This window comes from Manis javanica, chromosome 3, assembly GCF_040802235.1.
Source record: "Manis javanica isolate MJ-LG chromosome 3, MJ_LKY, whole genome shotgun sequence".
Taxonomy (NCBI): Eukaryota; Metazoa; Chordata; class Mammalia; order Pholidota; family Manidae; genus Manis; species Manis javanica.
Genome location: NC_133158.1, coordinates 173,782,205 through 173,800,602, shown reverse-complemented (window position 1 = coordinate 173,800,602; position 18,398 = coordinate 173,782,205). Strand labels below are relative to the sequence as shown.

Here is an 18,398-nt window from a genome sequence, read left to right as displayed (position 1 = left end):
GAACTGGGAATCAAAGGAAGGCTGGAAGTTTCCAAAAGGGCCTGGGGCACAAGGCAGGAGTGACTTGTAAAACAGACTGAGAAAGTGGTCAGGTTAATCCCACTTGCAATCTCTTTGGCAGCAAACTGGGCAGGACAAACGTGACTTTGGAAGCCTGCTGTCCTCCCTCCCTTCCCCCACCCCTCCCTTTCTGCCACGCTCCCCACGGGGGCCCCACTGTGTTCCCGAGCTGACTCCTCTCCCGGGATGTTTCACAGGGCTCAGCTCAGGAACTGCCTGACATCCACACCCCACACCTGTCCCACTTACCCTTCCTAGACACCATTCCTTCTGTGCGCAACAGGCTGGCTGGCTGAACTAACCGGACAAACCCGTTCCAACGTGAGGTATGCCTGGGTTGTGTTTCCCAAACTTGGTACGCTGTACCTGGGAGTCACATCTGGGAGACACGAACTAAACACAGCTTAGCTTCCTAGAGCATCGGTGTAACTCCAAGATTTGGGGAAAACTCTAACATATTATTTGGAAATACAAAGATATATAGTGGAGGAAAATATAGAAGTCACTTGATTTTAAGATAACATATCAGAGAAAAGCAGTATGGTCAATCAAGCCGTATCTCCAGACACCTCCCTTTATGCCCTGTCCTACTCCATGTGGAAATGGGCTCACTCTTTTCTAGAATTCAGGATATCCTGGTGGGGCAGCATACTATAGCCCTCCCTGATGATGCCTGCATTTTAACTGAGGCCTTCTGTGCCCTAGGCCAGCACGTGCCAAAGGTGTGGATGGAGCTTTCTTCAGAACATAAATAGGTACTACAGAAGTGTGGGTAAACAAAATGGGACTTGTTATCAGGACTGAGTCCTGCAGCACTCTAAATCTCTAAGAAAGGATTGGTTTGCCCACACCTCTGGAGACAGGGAGCAGGTCTGTGGGGGTCAGCACCAATGTTGACAAGACTGAGTGTCCCAAAGGTCACAAGTCCTGGGCTTACTGCTCCAGGCTGGTGCACCGCCACCATACCTGAGCCTCTGGAGCTTCCCCAGAGCCTCCTTAGCATCTGCACCCAGCAGGGCAAAGAGGCTAAGAGGGCTGCTCACTGGAGAGTACCACCCCATCTTTCACCCCTACTGTGTAGTCTGAGACTTGCTGCATGGGTCTCACTCTGCAGCCCGGATCAAATGTGATCCACCCCAAACAGGAGAACAGGCCCAGGGAATCAAGGCCCTCTACATATAGAGAGTAGGAGACTGATCAGAGACAACCTGGCCAGCCCATGCCCTCCACTTTCACCTGGTGTCACCTCCCAGCAAAGCTCAGACCCAACTGGCCCCGCTCCTAGTCTCATCTCAATCAGCAACTCGATAGCATGAGATGAGAATCTGAGAATGTGAAAGGACCTCCGAGATCACTGAGCCCAAATGTTCACGGATGAGAGAACTCAGAACTGAGAGGCATTCTGTGGCCATGGGAAAACAGGGGCTGCAGAGTGAGATGGCGCCTGGTGGGAACTCTTGCTTTGCCATTTACTCAATATGTAATCGCACAAGCCTCAGTTTCTTCAAGTGTAAAATGGAGATCCTGATACCTCCCTTGCATGGCTGTCACTGAGAATAGAAAATGTTTAGGGACATAGATTAAAAAATCTAGTTCAAGGTAAAAGACAACCACTCAGCTAAGTCCATAAGAAAAGCTGGAGCTCATAAATATATAAGGCCCCATTCAGTTACTAAGAATGAACTTTAAATCTGTCCTTAAATCTTCCTAAAAAGCAACACAGAAAGTGCAACTGAATGAATTATGAAATACAGTAACCATAAGATAAACACATACCATTGCAGAATAAAAAGCAAGCTCTCACCTGATGTCAAGACTTGCTGCATAGTTATGGTAATTAAGACATGTGGTATCGGCAGAGAGATATACACATACATCAGTGAAACAGAATGGAAACCCCAAAACACAAGTATGGCCAACTGATTTTCGACACAGAAGCAAAGCCAATTCAATAGAGAAAGGATAATCTTCTCAACAAATGGTGCAGGGGCAACTGAACAAGCACAGGCAAAAAAAATAAAAAAAGAGCCTTAACCTAAACCTCACACCTGTACACAAATTAACTCAAAATGGAACTTAGATTTAAATGTAAAATTATAAAACTTTTAGGAGAAAACCTCTAGGAACTAGGGTTTGGTGAAGAGTTCTGAGTCATGACACCAAAAGCAGGATCCAGAAAATAAAAAATTGATAAATTAGACTTCATCAGAATCAAAACCTTTTTCTTTGTGAAAGACTATTAAGAGATTAAAAAGATAAGCCACAGAGTAGGAAAAAATACTGCAAATGACATGCCCACAAAGGACTTGTATCTCACATACATAAAGAATTCTCAAAACAATTAAAAAATCCAATCAGAAAATATATGAACAGACATGACCACGAAGAGGATATACACATGGTAAATCAGTACATGAAAAGATATTCAACAGCATTGGCCATTAGGGAAATACCAATTAAGACTATGATGAGATGTCACTACACACCCACTAGATTTGGTAAAACAAAAGACAACATCAAGTGCTGACAAAGATATAGAGAAACCATAACTCTCATACATAGCTGGTGCAAATGTAAAATGTAAAATGGCCAGTCTGGAAAACAGTTTGACAGTTTTTCAAATAAATCAACATGCAACTACCATATAAGCCAGCAAATGTACTCCTGGATATTTACTCCAGAGAAATTAAAATTCATGTCTGCACAAAAACCTGTATACAGTTATACACAGCACCTTTATTTGTAGTAGCCCCAAACTGGAAACAACTCAAATGTTCTTCAGTAGGTGAATGGTTAGATAAAGTACGGTACCTCCACACCATGGAATACCACTCAGCAATAAAAGGAACAAGCTATTGATACAAGCAACTACTTGGATGGGTCTCAGGGGTTTTACGTCGAATGAGAAAGGGCAATCTTAAAATGTCATGTACTGTATGATTCCATTTATATAACAGTCTCAAAATGACAAAAGTACAACCATGGAGAATAGATTAGTCGTTGTGAGGGGTTAGGAATGGTAATCTGAAGGGGTGGGTGTGACACAGCAGAGATCTTTGTGGTGGTGCGATCTTTCTGTGTCTTGAAGCAGTGGGTTGGTGGTCCCATGAATCTATATGCATGTGATATAATGGCATGGAACTATACACACACATTATAGCAACATCAATGTCCTGCTTTCGGTATTATACTGCAGTTACATGAGATGGAACCACTGGGAGAAACTTGGTGAAGGCCACACAGGCCTTCTCCATACTATTTTCTCTGTAAATATAATTATTTCAAAAGAAAAATATTTAAAAAAAACTCAAATCAAGCTTTGTCTGGTACTAAGAATGAAGCTTTCTCCTGCGGTCTCTTATAAGGAGTCCCACGTACCATAATGACAACCCACCTGTGCTGGTCCTGTGAGATCCAGACAAATATAAATTCACACAGCTATTTCTCCATGTTCTCCCTTAGTGCAAGTACATGTCAATGAACTTAAGATGTTGGATCAGAGCCAAACTAACTAGCCCCACTCGGGGTCCTCTGAACGACGGGGTCCAGGCACCCAGAAGCATCCCTGGTTTCTCGGCTCCACCATTCCCAGCTCTCCAGCTCTGGCACATAACTAGAGCTCTCTTCAGGCCAGTGCCTCAGCAGGCACAAAGTAAGGTGAAGTAACAGCTGGAGGTGGTTAAAACCATGGGACAGGATAAAACCAAGCAGGCATGTGAAGAAGGAGAACAAGGAGGTATGAGCTCTGGACTGGGGCTCACCCCATTCCTCTGCATGGACCATGACCCGTCCCACAGCAGAGCACAAAAAGGTGAGGGGAAGCCATGTGCCCATCCCAGTACCCCAGCATTGCATCTGGGTTTTCCAGAACGGGGAGAAAAAAAAAAGTAGTCACTGTCACAGACTTAAGAGAATGATCAGCAAGAAATGGAATGAACTAGCTCTATTGTGAGACAGAAATCACTCTCCCATCTGCTCTGTCGCAGTGCAGGTCACAAAATCATCACCAGGAGAGAAAATGGTAGCTAAGAAGAAGGGCTTTGAGCATCATCACAAGAGGAAGGGTCTGCGTCACCTGTGACATATCCCCCATTCCCATTATTCTCCCTCCCCTCCACAAGCAGGGCCAGGCCTGGAGAGCAGGATAAATGCTGTCCTCAATATCAGAGAATACCACCTGGCGAGGAGTGACATCTTAATTCACAGGGTCAATTAAGGAATTCTCTGGCCCAGGGCATTCTATCAGGAGTGTTTTTCCAAGCAGGAATTGGAGATTTCTGGTATATAATACTGTCCTCTGGAAACTAAGAAGTTAAGCCCAAGCTACCTCCCCACAGCTGGGGTTTTCAAGGGCCTTAGGAAGTCACGGACACAGGCCAAGACAAAGTATCTTCTCTTCATTTTTGTGTCTTCCTCCCACGTCAGAGGTCACTGGGGCCATGCAAACCAAGAGCTCTGCCCATTCCTTTTTCCCCACTGTTCTTCCCTAGACCTCCACTGCCCCCTCTCCTCTCCCGAATGGATATGCATTATTTTCCTACACCAGAGCCCTGGGTGTGTAAGTTCCTAAAATTTGGGCAGCAGTTACCAATCGGCCACTCCTTTTATAAGGCAACCTCAGTCTGGCTCCAAAAGTTTCATTTTAAAGAGAAGCTGGCCAGGCTGCCAAGATCAGCTAACCACAAAGGCTCTTTCCCTACCTCTCCACCCCCATAATCGTTGAATGAAAACTGTTTTTAATTTAAAGTTTTAGAATTCTGGATGCCCAACTGGTCCCTCTGGCAATGACTGGTGAGCAGGTCCTCTATCTCCTAAGAATACTATAAACCAGAGGCAATAGACTGTTTCCAGATTCAACGTGATCGTATTTACTTCTGCAGGAGGAGGTAGAAAAACCACACCCTGAGAGTGAGAGTCACCAGCCTCTTTAGGTGAGGATTACAAAGAATGAAAGGGTCTGTGCCCATAGGTGTTGGGAGCATCCACCTTACAGCCACGGAGGTGCCCCCTGGTCACAGCTGGAACATGTGTGTCGCCAGGGTCTGGAGAAAGCACTGAGCACTCAAAACAAGCACAGCCATGTATCCCAGGTGCTAAACCAGAGTCCAGTGGCTCTGGTGGCACAGTGGTTAGGGTCTCTAGCTGGCATCTCACCTATCCCATTCCTCTCTACTCCAGCCCTTCTGGCTAGGCGTCCCCACACAAGGCACCAGCCTCAATAAGTCTTGTTTTCCTCATCATTAATGGGAACAATAAGGGTATCCACTTGGTAGAGTTGCAATGAGGATTAAATACAGGTAAAATATTTCCATAGTTCCTGGTACATTCAGACAGTTCCCTTCTGTTACTGTTACTCTTCTTTGGGGCATTATTATTAACTATAGTTTCTCTTCAACTGTTAACTATGCCTCAGGGGAAGAGTCCTAAGTGGCGGGATTATATATCCTAAATGATGCTTGAATGTGTAGCCCTGTTTTTTGAGGCAAGAACTGACCTCACAGAGATGCCAGTCCCAGAGAGCCCAGCTTAGCTGACAAGCCCTTTTCCTGTGCCACATCCATCATACTAAGGAGTCCCACTGAGTGGAGATTTTACGACCCAGTTTTTCTCACATTAGGACTCCAAGGCCCAGGAAAGGTGAGAAATGTTTCCCTGCATCACCTAGTTGGTAAGAGGTAGAATGGGACTTGGATCTGAGTTCTCTTTCGCCTAAACCATATGGGATGTGGGATTTATAAAGCCAATTGGTCAGTCTATCCCAGCAACAAGGGACCTAGGAAAATGTTGGGTCCTCAGATGGGGTGTCCTCTGTTCCCCCCATGTCACAAGACATGTGCAGTCTATACCTCCCTGGGAGGGTATAGGGCAGCCACTGAGCCCTTCATTGAGAGGGAGAAACCATCCATCAGAATGAAAGTCCCCAGACAGCCAGTATTACCCCCTGGAAGAAAAGGCTGAAGTGAGTTTAACTAACGTAGCTCTAGATCTCAGATATGCCTTGACATGTCCAACCTTGTACCTGGTTTCAGGCTGATAAATGAAGCTAAATGGAAATCTCCCTAAACTCTGACCTTAGAATTACTATGGAACATTGGAAGCAGTGATTAAGAAAATCTGGTTTTTAGAATTAAGAAAAGCTCTTAACCGGTATGAACCTTAGGAGGCCACGTGGCCTGAGCCCAGGCCTCAGGCATGTATGGCTAAATCATCAGCATGTGATAAATTATCTTATTTTTATAGATCTTCAAAGAAACTGCTTCCATAAACTCATTTTAGGGACTCAGGGCAGGTCCAAATGGATCAATCTCACCCTAGGTTACCCTCACTGTCAGGAATTTGTTCTGGGACAAGCTGTCCTTCCTGCCCTTCTTGGTGAAAATAGCGGGAGTTGCCTGCTCCCTCCTGGACCTCTCTTTTCAAACTACCCACCCTTCCCCCACCCCACCAACTTCCCTCCCAATTTCTAATTTATAAACATGAGATTTTCCACAATTCTTTGTTGAAACTTCTCCAAATGGTGGGACCAAAAACTGCACACAATGTTCTCATCCAGGTCTGACCAAAGCAAAGGAGATTTGACTTTGCTAAGTCAAGAGATTTTTTAATTTGATAACTTAAATTATCTAAAATTTATATTTATTTTTATATCCAACCATGAAAGGTCTTATTTATATCTTATTTATATCGAACCATGCAATCAACCTTTATTTATTGTGGTGTGGGGAAAGAGCAAAAGCAGGAGTGGGGATTCCCAGTCCACCACTAACAATATGAGTAAGCATACAGGTGGGATCTATTGTGACCTCCAGATCGCTTTCTCTTGGACACGCACATAACCAGCCCACAGAGCCCTCATCCTCCCTTTGTGTAACTGAGTTCCCTTTAATTGCACCACTTTACATAGCCCTACCTGATTGTGTGATTGTCAGAAACAAACTTTCTGCACCATGAGCCCCATCCTGACCCCAAGGACCCTTGAGGCGGGCTCTGCAATCCTCACCACAGCGGCTTTGCCCTCTCAGGAGGTGCATTCCTCAGATGCTTTTGCCCAGCCAGAGCCCACAGAAGAGCGTGAGTGCAGATTCTGTCCTTCCAGGTCCTCCTGGACCTGCGAGGGGGTGGAAAACGTTCCTGGGGAACTCCCTGGGGGAGAAAGTGTCCTCGCCGTTCAGCCACCGACACCCCATCTTCTCTTCACCACCCCCCCCCATAACTTGCCAAGCGAGAGGCACCTGTCCAGACGTTACTGGACAGACTGCTGTTTCCCCCGGACCATTTCCAGACCAGGAAAGCTGGTTCGAGCGAGCACGGTTGGTTGCCCGGGGGAATTCTGAACACTGCAGGAAGGGGGAGCAGAGCCCACGCCTGCTGCTCTTGGGGCAAATGAAAGCCCGGGTAAGTACATCCCTTCTGCCACCCACCCCAGGATGAGCGGGACCACAGCTTGTCCCAGACAAGGCCCCAGACACGGGCTCCTCCAAGTCCACCTCCTTAATGGAGCAACTGCCCGCCGGAGACAGAAAACGTGCCCCGCTAGACGTTCTTTTTCAAAAAACAGGCTGATACCCTCAGCTGGCGCCAGGACTGTCTGAGCAGAGCTGGCCCACTAAGCAGGTACTGTCATTGCGCTGCTTCTTACAGCGAGGAGGGCGTGTGAGCGCGCCCCACCCGCGCACACGCACAGGCCGCCTAACAGGCGCTCGCCCGTCCCCCGAGCCGGGCCCGCGGGGATGTAGCCCGGAGCGCTGCACCGAGGGCGGAGGCGGGAGCCGCGGCGCGCCGAGCGCCTGCTGCGCTTCCGCAGCCCCGACGCCCGCGCCCCGCCGGAGGTGCGCCCGGCGCCGCTCAGGCCCGGCCAGCCCCGGGTTCTCCGCTCACCTTAATGTTGCTGCAGATGGATCGGGGACAGAGGCCGGCTCGACGCGAGGAGGCGTCGCCGTCCGGGCGCACGCCGGGTTCGGCCAGGAGCCCCATGGTGGCGGCAGCGGCGGGGCGGGCGGCGGCGGCGGCGGCAGGGTCCAGGACGGGCAGCCGGCGCGATCAGAGGCCGGGCGCGCCGGGGCTGGCGCGGCCGGGGGTGGGTGGCGAGCGCGGCGGCGGGGCCGGACGAGGCGCGCAGCGCGGACACTGAGCGCGAGGGTGCGCGGCCCGAAGTTTTATAAGTGGCCGCCGCCGCCGCCGATGATGAAACGCACTCTCCCTCCTCCCTCTTTTCCTCGGGTGTCAACGGCGCCGCGAGCCCCCACCTCCGCCGCCGCCCCCTCCGACAGGTGTGACGCGGCGGCGGGCCGCGCTTGACCTCCTTCCCGGCGCGGGGTCGTCTCCGCTCCGCGAGCTCGGCTGGGACCCGCGAGGCTGGGCCGCCCCGAGAAGGTCCCGCCTGCGGGGGAGAGGGGCGTGGCGGGCCCCGGGGGGGTGAGGTGGTGGCCGGAGGGGACCGGAGGCTGCGGGGGGTGGGGGCGCCTGGCGGCCTGGCGGGCGGGGCCGGGTGGGCGTCGCGGAGCCGGCGGGCGGGAGGCCGGTGCAGACTGCGGAGGGGCCGCAGCGCCACGGGCGCGGTGGAGGACCGAGGTGGGTGGAGGGGCTGGCAGGAGCCCGGCGTCTGCAGGGGAGTCCGGGCTTTCCGAACGAGAGTGGGGCCGCTGCGCCCCTCCCGACGCGCTCGGGGAGATTTACGGAGCCGGGCTCTGCGTGCTTGCACCCGCCGGGAACCTGGGCTCTCAGCTCCCGGGATGGCTCTGAGATTCGCCGAGGCTGTTTGTGTCGAGGACTGTTTTGTATTTAAACGCTCCTTGCGCTGGAGAGGGGGCCGCCCCGGGCAGGGCCCGAACTCTCTGGAGCCCGGCCAAGGTAAACTGCCGGCGCTGTCAAGTGTCAGTACCGCTGGGTCTTGGCTGGAGTGCTGAGGAGGGGGGTGGGGGGGTCCCGGGGGAGGTCCCTGTGGACAAACGGGCGCGCCCCGCTGACCTCCTTCTCAAGGCTGCCGCAGGACAGTGACTTTTTTCTCCAAGATTTTTTCCACCAAGATTCCTAGTGCAGAGAAGAGAAAGGTGAGGTGTATCAAGAAAAGGATAAGAAAATTCTGCCAAAAGCAGCTGCCATAAGGAATCCAGTTATGGAAGAATGTTTCCAGCTCCCTAATTCCTGTAGACCCTGCAGAGCCGACTTCTGCAAGCCCACTTTACCCCTAGAAAGGACCACATAGGTTTATTATTTCTACCCAAGGCCTGATGCCTTCCTGGGCCTAGGCTCTGCAGTCCCACATCTGGGTTCTTCTTTTCACCTGGAAGGCTGGACCCAACAGCTTGCAGCGCTGGAGGAAAAGCCATGGAACACTGGGTGGCCTATGACCACTTCACTCACCCACAGTGAAGGGCATCCAGAGAGGCTCTCCTGCAGCAGCCCAAGGCCCAGAGCAGGCATGATGCTCCGGGTCACCAGCCTGCCCTCTAGGAAACTTGGAGCACAAGGACAGTGTGTGATGATGGGCACTGGGCTGTAACACCCACTGTAGACTGTACCAGGCATTCTGCTGGGCACCCACATGCATGATTCCACAGAACCCAGCACTTGCCCAGCAGTCACGGGCACTACTCTAGTCTGGATTTGACAGCCCTCCGTTCTAGAGGTGTCAGATTTAAATGGGACTGAAAGACACGCAGCTTGTAAGTGTTAGAGTGGACCTAACCCCAGCTTTGCCTGACTGCAAAGGCCAGGCTTGAAGCACTATGCACTTTGAAAATATATCTACTCCAGCAGCCTTGCTTCATAACTGAGACCAAATGGAGACCAGAGAAGGCCAAGGTCTCAGGCACACGAGGACCACTGTGGCTGAAGCCTCTTCCTCAAGCCCCAGTGAGGTCTCAGAAAGGATCCCTTCTCCACCCCTGACCCCATCCCACCCATTAACCTTGCCCTCTGCCCACTGTCAGGACCAGCACCATCTCAGAAGGAAAGTCCTGTTCAGAAAGGCTCACAGATGGTTTTGTGCCTTCAGCTGCCTTCACTGGGTGACATTCAGCTAAATGTAATGGAGATCCAGCCAAAGTGGCTTTCATGAAATTTACTTGTTTCTCATAAAAAGAAACCTGCCAGTAGGTCGTCCAAGGGTCACAACCTGGACTAGGATTGCTTAGTGTGTGGCCCTCCTGCTGATGGCTGGCTCACTGTCACAGATGGCTGCTCTACCTCCAGCCTCCTCTCCTAAGGTCAGGAAGGAAGTGGAAGACAAGAAACAGGAAGGGGCCATGCTCACATAGGGAGCAAGTCATTCCATGCACACTTAACTACTTTTCCATAAGTCTTGTTAGTCCAAACTGGGTCATATGGCTACCCTCTGCGAAGGAAGCTAAAAAATGTAGTTAACACTACTGCTGCCTCCTGAACAAAATTGGGGATTTCTTGGGGAAAAGGGGAGAAAGGATACTGTGTATTCAACTTCCAGTGTCTGCACAGAGCAACCCATTCCCCTGATCCTTTGATTTCAGCAAGTGTTTCTGAGCACTGTAGGAAGATAAGCATAAGGACAATCCCTGACTTCAAGGACTCCTTGGTCTCAGGTGCAAGAAGGAGCAAGAAGAGAAAGCACCAGTGTGATGTAGGAAGAGAGCTGTTGTGTACAGCTGCTATGGAAGAACAGAAGAGGGGCCCTGACTCATCCTGGGGGAGCAGGAAGGCTTCCTGGAGGAGATGAGTCTCAAGTCCAGCCCTAAAGACTACAAGGATTGGAAGGATTAGGGGAAAGGAAGGTAAATCTGCTCCATGGTTTTGGTCTGGCTGAAGCATGAGACTCGGGGACAGTGAGAATGTGTGTGGTAAAGAGGCTGCAACATTGAGTGGCATGCTGTGAAGTGCACAGCTGACCCCCAACACAATGAGAAACCATTAAAGGCTTCTGAACAAGGGGTGACCTGAGCTGGTTTGCATTTCAGAGACCTCTGACAGCCGGATAAGTGTGCAGTGGGGCAGTCTGTGGCAGGACTTCCATGAGCTGTGATGAGGGGATGCTGGTGGGGAGGAGAGATGTGCAGGAGGTGTTGGAAGGAGATGGCACCCAGGTGTTCATGAGCTAGGTGTTAGGGGTGACTCCCAGGATCTGATTTGGGCAACCTGATTGGTGATGCCAGCCCTGCCAGAGGGAGCCCAGGAGGAGCACAGCTACTGGGGGGATGTCGTGAGTGCCCCCTTTGAGTGAGGGCTCACTTTGAGTTTAAACTGCCTGAAGTACATCCAGGTGAGGACGTCCAGCAGGCAGATGGGAATGTGGGTCCAGGGCTCAGGGTGGATGCTGGGCTAGAGGTGGGGACTTGACCATGGAGGCGGCAAGTAAGCTTTGAGAATGGGTGAGTCCCCCAGTGAGAATGTGTTGAGGAGAAGTGGGGCCAGGATGGGCCACAGCACATCTGGGGTGGCATGGAAATGGAGCCAGCCAAAGAGACAGTGTGGAGGGAGGTAACCAGCCAAGGGGTTGTATTTCAAGGAAAAGGAGATCAGGAGCAGGTCTAGGTGGCTGATGGCCAGTGGGCTGGCAACAGGTGGCACTGAGGGCCTTGGATAGTGTTTCCAGTGGGCAATGTGTGCAGAAGTCAGTTTATGCGGGTTGAGGAGGTACTGGAAAGAAGGCATTAGAACTTTCGTGGGGTTGCAGAGAGAAGGAGGGAGGGGGTTGCTGAGCAGTTTCAGGCTCTCCTCTCTGTCTGCATCATCACCAGCTTTCTCAGGTCTCATACTGGAGCAGATGCACTTTTACACCTCCAGGCTTTTACTCATGCTGTTCCCTCTGCCTGTGATGCTTGCCGCGGAGTGCTTGTCTTCTACCCTTCCAGAGAAGCCCCTGTTACATCCTGTCCTGGACCGTCATAACAAGGGTGGGAACACATCTTGTATGGTAGAGACCTGTACACCCATTATCTCTTGTCACTCAGGAAACTAGAGGTCATTATCCCATTTTACAGATGAATAAACTGAGGCTCGGGGCTCTTCCCTAGCACCTGCAGTGTGTTTCTGCCTCTATTATCACAGATCACAGTGGAGACAATGTGTGTGGTGGCTAAGGGCACAGACCTTATAGTCAGACATAGATGCTGACCACCCTTCATATGAGATGGCCTGCTGAACGTCTCAGGTCCTGAGTGCCTTCTCTTTAGGAGGAAGATATTAGTGTCCACCTCCCAGGGCTGGGAAGCCGTGCAGTGTTCTTGGTGCTGGCAGCCACTACTGTGTGGAGGTAGGCGATGCTGAATGGTTGTAAGTGCACCCTCTGTCTCTTCCTCAACTTGGGTGTGAGCTCCTGGGGACAAAGGCTCTGTGTTAATTCTTGCTGTGTCCCTCATTTGGCCCAGTCTATTTTGTTGCTTTAAAAAAAATTTTTTTTTAAGGCTTATTAAATGGAATTGATCTGAAAGGAATTCCAAAAAGACTCAGGGACTGGGGGAGGCCTCATTGTCCTGAGGCCTCCAGGCTGTGGTGTCTCTGTCAGAGGCCCACTGCCTGCATTCTGGGGCCACCCCTTCTGCCCCGTGGAGGCTGCTCATGTTCAGCCTTGTCCTCACTGGTGGCTGGCCATGGGCCCCTTGGTGTGTTTATCAGTCCAAGGGCCACATTCCCCAATTCTGCAATAGCTGATGAAGGTCTCTTGGCAATTTGGATCATCAAGTGTGATAATGGATTGACTCTGGCTGCTTAGCAACTTGTACACCAACAGGCCAGGGTTAGGGGGTGCACCTCAATGATTGCCCTGCCATGTAGGGGGCACCTCTGCAGCTAAGTGCTTCACCACTATATGTCCTTGTCACTGGTGGGCCAACCTGCTCCCCTTGTGGGCCGTCCTGGCCACTAGTTGATATTTTTATTGAACAAACATGCAGTGTTGATAGTCCCTGACTGGCACTGGTACAGTGTTGATTCATTTAATCCTCAAAACAATCTAAGAGGGGTTACTTTTATTAGTACCACTTTATATTTGAAGTAACTGAGGCAGAGAGGTAAAATAACTTGCTCAAGGCCACATGGCTAGTAGGGGGCAGAGCCAGGACTCAAACCCAGGCAGTCCAGGACAGTCTCAGCCCCTGGCGACCCTTGCTCCCAAAGACTAAGCCATGGTGTCTGGGCAAGACAGGTCAAGTCCAACCCCACACACAGGATGACCCTTCACGGGTCTGTGTGTCTTGGTACCTCACCCATCCCAGCCAGCTCAGAACCTCAGCTGCTAACCCCACCCAGGCAGCCTGGTGTGCTCTCCCTTAATGCTGCTGGGGCCCTCCTAGATCCAGCTCCAGACTCCCTCCGTTCTGCATCTCTCTGCTGTGCATGTTCTATTCCTGCAGCTCCTCCGGCCTGCCGTCTCTCCTCCTCTGTGGCACAGGGCCCCACCTGCACCCCAACTGCCCCCACGTCCCCCTCTCAGGACCTGGGGCAGACTTTGCCCACCCCTGCCCTGAGGGCGGGGCTCTGCAGCAATAGGGTGTCCTGCTCCCGGGGGCCCCAGCCATCTGCATATTCCCCAGGGTATACCAGTGCTCTGCACCAGGGTGGGGCACATGATGATAGGGTTTCCATCTTCCTCCAGCAAAGACATTGCAAGGCCTGACTGGCTGGTTCCAGCTCTTGGGCTGACCTTGTGGAGGTCTCTTGCTGCTTTGGCAGAAGGAGCAGCAGGGGCAGGAAAAGGAGAAATATAACTCCCTCATCCTGCACCCCTCCCATGTCCACTCCCTGCTTTTGAAGAGGCCCAGGGGGCCCCCACTCTCTGTACTCCACCCAGGTTCAAGTTGCACCTGAAGAATGCTTATCACAGCCGGTCTTCCTGCATCGGCCTCTCACCACTTCGTGTCCATCAGTCACTCCCGGGGAGCTTGGACTTCACCTCCACCTCTGGGTCCTGGTGGGGTCACACGCAGTCAGTAGGCACGTGTGTCATCCTTAGCCCTGTGTCTGGGGACCCAGCGATTCCTTGCATCTGAGTGCTACCAAGTAAACAGAGAACCACTCTTTGTCTTTTTACTATGATGCTTGTTTTAAACCTTGTCAATCTTTATATTTTACTCTTTCAAAAATAATTTTACTGTGTTTGAAGTGTACTGGGAGAGACGAAATATTTGTTTGATTGACCTATCTTTCCATACCACTATTTAAACTTTGCTGAATTTCCTATTTTTTCTAATTCTTTCGCATAAATATGTTTTTACTTAGAAAAAGCACAGTGTACCATTTGTCTCCTACTTCTTAGCACTGTTGCGTGGTGAGAGGTGTTCAGCCCCACCTCTGAACAGCTCCGTGGCAACCCTGTTGAAATCCTCCACTGGTGCTGAATGTTGGCGATGTCTTTAACGTTTGTCTTATAACAACAACTTGAATAACAATTTGGATGACTTTTTGCCAAAAAAAAGTTTGCCTTAGGACTGACTGCCAACAGCATATTTGAATATGTCTAGTTACTTTTCTCTATGATATTCAAAATCATTGCTCATGCTGCAATTCTGCTCTAGGGACCATTCTTCCTCACCACTGACACCCTTCCAGCCCCTGTGGAGGATGGCCAGCACCCAATAGGGAATGGCATGGCTGTTCCAGCTGGAGAGCCCACTCAGGCACTGGGGCTCCCAGGGGCGTTGGTGTCCCCAGCAGCACAGACCAAGTCCCAGAACTCAGAGAGCCAGTTCAGGCTTCATGTTGCAGGTGGAAGTGGAGGTCTGGGAAGGCAACTGCAGGATTAGGCCCTGCCGTCCCCTCCCCTCTTTGTGCACATGGGAGAGCAGGGGGTCCCCATCTCAGCCTGGAAATCTAGCCCTCTCCCCTGGGAGCCCAAGTCCCGGGCCCACGGTGCTGCAGCACAGACACAGGGCACACAGCTCTTCCTCGCGCCAGGCACATCCTGGTCCCAGGGCCTCTCCGTCCCCTGCCTCTGCTCCTGTCCACAGCGGGGTCAGCATGGCAGCCCTAGCAAGGGATGGACACGGAACATCTTTTCCATTTTCTGAGTTTCCCATGTGGCCTGCACACCTTTGATAACCACTCTGGGGCTCCCTATCTGCACTGTGCTCTCCGGTTGGTTCTGAATCTGGGTCTGGGGTAAGGCTCCCCTGACCCCCTGCTTCTGGGAGGGATCTCCTTGCTCCCCGGTCATGCTTTCTGGCGCCTTTGCTCCTCCTCCTTTGCTTGTGCAGGTGCCTGTCCTCCTCACCTGCTGGAGAGGCCCCCAGCTCCCTGCTTTCTTCCTCTCTCACCCCAACATTCACTCCCTGGCTCCCAAGGGCACTCCGAGGCCTGTTTCTCTCACTCGGGGAAAGGGAACAGCGTCCTGCCTGCTGGGCACACACCCACCCGGTGCTGTTTGGACACCCTGATACGGGTGGATTGTGAGCCTTTGGGGCAGGGACCAAGTACAAACACAAGCACAGACAGCACGATGCCACCCGCAGGAGACAGAGCAGAGGCCCCTACTGTCAGACGAGCCTGCCTCTCACCGCCTGTCAGGCATGAGGGGCTGCTGGAGTCTGCTTATCACAACGTGAATTTCCCAGTTGAACCAAGCTGGGGCTGAGGATACTGGCAGCCCATGACTCCGATTATGACCTATTCTGCTGCTCTGTCGTCTCCCTGGGCCCCTGGCCCCCAGCCCCGAGCCTAGTGAGCATCAGCTCTGTGTTCTCAGCTGTAAACTCTGGAGCCTATAAAGTTCTGTGGGGCCCTCCCCCTAAGCCTGGGGTCCCTAACACACCCTGGGCCATGTTGGCCATGCTGAGTCACCTGATGAGGTCACTGGAAGTCAGGCCTCCTCCCTGTTCATGGGTCACAGGGAGTGGGGCTGCTGCCGGCTGTCAGGGATTGGGGAAGGGAAAGTCACTGCCTCCCTGCACAGCCCACAGGAGCAGAGGCTCAGAAGGGGGCTAGGGAAGATCAGACCTGGGCAGGATCACACCTCACAGGTGCTCCCTGCCTCATCTGCTCTGAGAATCCCCCTCAGGCCAGGGCAGTAGGAATGGTGGCCAATGAAGTGGACATCTGTCTTTGACCCCTCCTGGGATCTGTTCCACTTCCAGTAAAAGCACCTGACCACCCTCTTCCACATCCCCCTTTGCCCTCTCAGGTTATGAGGCCAGGTGGCCCGACCCCCACCAGGGCAGGAGGGTGTGGGGCCCAGGCCTGGCCGCCAGCCCCCTGCTGAGCAGCCAGGACAGCGCACTCTCTCCCTGCCGCCAGCAGCGGGGGCACCTGCCCCAGGATGTGGAACTGAAGGAGTGGGAATGTGGGGTGCAGGTCCCTGAGGTCTGTGAGCGGTTTTCAGGCCCTGGGTCCTGCCAGGCATCTGCATCTCGACTTCATAGTTGTGTGAGCCAATAGACTCTCTTTACTGCTTACGTTTGATGAGCTGGATTTCCTGTTGCTGCCATTTAAAAGGTGCTAATGAGTCCAATAAATCAAGGTTTGGACAACACTGGGCCCTTCACAGAGTGGCCCAGGGCCAGGATCTCACTGAACCTCACAGCTGCCGTGCAAGGCAGGGCTGGTCGTTTTATGCCCCTTTCAAAGAAGAGGAACAAAGGCTGGGAGGGCAAGGGCTTGCCCATCGCTGTGAGAGGTTAGTGTGGCCAGGCACCAGGCCTTGTGAACACAGACAGTGTCTTTCTGCTGGGTCTCATGTACCAAAGAGCCACTGTGCCCTTTGGGTTAGGCCCTGAGGCTGAGGACATGGGACAGAGACAGGACTGCCCAGCACCCTGGGGAGATAGCCAAGCTGCAAACGGCTCTGGAAACATGGAGAAAAGGTGTACATGGCCACTAAAAATGATGCTCATGAAGAATTTGTAATAATGAGGCAAAATCTTGTCATGATATCAAATAAACTGGCCAACAGATTTATAGATTACATACACATACATAGAATAAAATACTTGCAGGTATGTTTTACAAGAAGCTGGTAGAATTATTTTTAAGACTGAAAGAAAATATAGCAAAATGTTAACAATGATGATCTTTTCCTAGTGGGAACATGTGGGTTTTTTTAAGTCTCACTTTTCCCACATCTTTTTAATTTTTATGATAATTATTACTTTATAATGAAGCAAATAGAATAAGCTTTAGAGAAAAAAAAAGAAAGGAAGACTCACTTGATCACATAGTTTTCCATAAGCTCCACTTACAGAATTAAAATCAAATCTCTAGCCTTCTCCTGCCTGGATGGGTGTTAGGGAAGGTGCTTCTGATCCAGACCTGCCTTGACCTTGTGGACTTGGTACAGAGGGTGGGGAGAAGTCATTGCTCCTACGTCTGCCCAGCAAGAGGGGATGTGGGTGGCCTCAGCGGCCACTCCCCCTAGTGCTAACGTTCCAGTCACTGACCTTGGCATGAAGACCATGTTCACCCTACGCCCTCATATGAGGACCCAGAGACTTGGAGCCCTCAGATCAGCCAGCTGGGAAGCGATGCTGCTCTGCAGTGGCTCCCCTTATCATGACCCAGACCCTGTGCCACACGCTCCATGCTCTGGGCCCTGCTTCCCTTCCACTAGGGAGGAAGCCGAGGCTGGGAGAGACCACGACTTGCCTTCAGTTATAGGGCTGCAGAGCGGCAGAGCTGGAACTTGAACTGCAAGCATCTGATTCCAAAGTCCAAGCCATTGGCCATGCTGTGCAGCCACCTCTCCTCCAAAACATTCCTGGGTGACTTATTTATTTGTTCCTTTCATAAATATTTACTGAGCACCTGCTGTGCACATGACACAGTTCTTGTTCACAAAGGAGACATGAAGGAAATAGGAGACATGGCGTACCTCACCAGCAACTCATAGGGTCTGAGGTCTCACAGGGGAAGTGTGGGCACCTTGGAGGGGCACGGGACCACCCTGAGGGCATGGGCAGTGTACATTACAACTTCTATTTACAGCCATTTCCTGTCTCATAATTTTTAATTTCTGTTTTTATATATAATATCTTGATAATAGTAACATCCACATACAATATATTGATAAATCTTTGGTGTATAATCAAGAAAGACTCACCAATTGTATTCATGAGTCTATATATATGAAACTGTAAGGTAAAAATTCAAGGTAATTTGGAGATGAAAATGAGAAAACAATGAATGTGATAAGAGTTTGGAGGCCATGCGTGACCGGGAAAGCGTGTGGAGAAAGCGGAGCTGCTTTAGGATCAGTGGACTTTATTCAGGCGGAGAGGGGGGTGGGGGTGTCCAAGGCCACAAGAGAACATCCTGAACCAGGGCCTCGCTTGGGGCCATGCTGCTGTAACTCGGAGGTGCGGCCCTGGCCCCTGCGCCCCTGCCTCCTGGCTCAGCCAGGAGCCTGCAGAGCATCAGTTAGCCCACCAAGCCTCTGGGCC

At 51.4% G+C, this 18,398-nt stretch overlaps 1 protein-coding gene across 1 annotated transcript in view; it reads right to left on the bottom strand.

Moving 5' to 3' along the window:
• The window catches only part of SLCO2A1 (solute carrier organic anion transporter family member 2A1), an 81,786-nt gene extending 73,716 nt beyond the window's left edge, over positions 1 to 8,070 (bottom strand). Inside the window, exon 1 of the mRNA XM_037024751.2 lies at positions 7,939 to 8,070. Within this exon, the coding sequence (XP_036880646.1) occupies positions 7,939 to 8,034 (96 nt within the window). The 5' untranslated portion in view covers positions 8,035 to 8,070. The remainder of the gene's footprint in view (positions 1 to 7,938) is intronic.
• Positions 8,071 to 18,398: the final 10,328 nt, after the last annotated feature.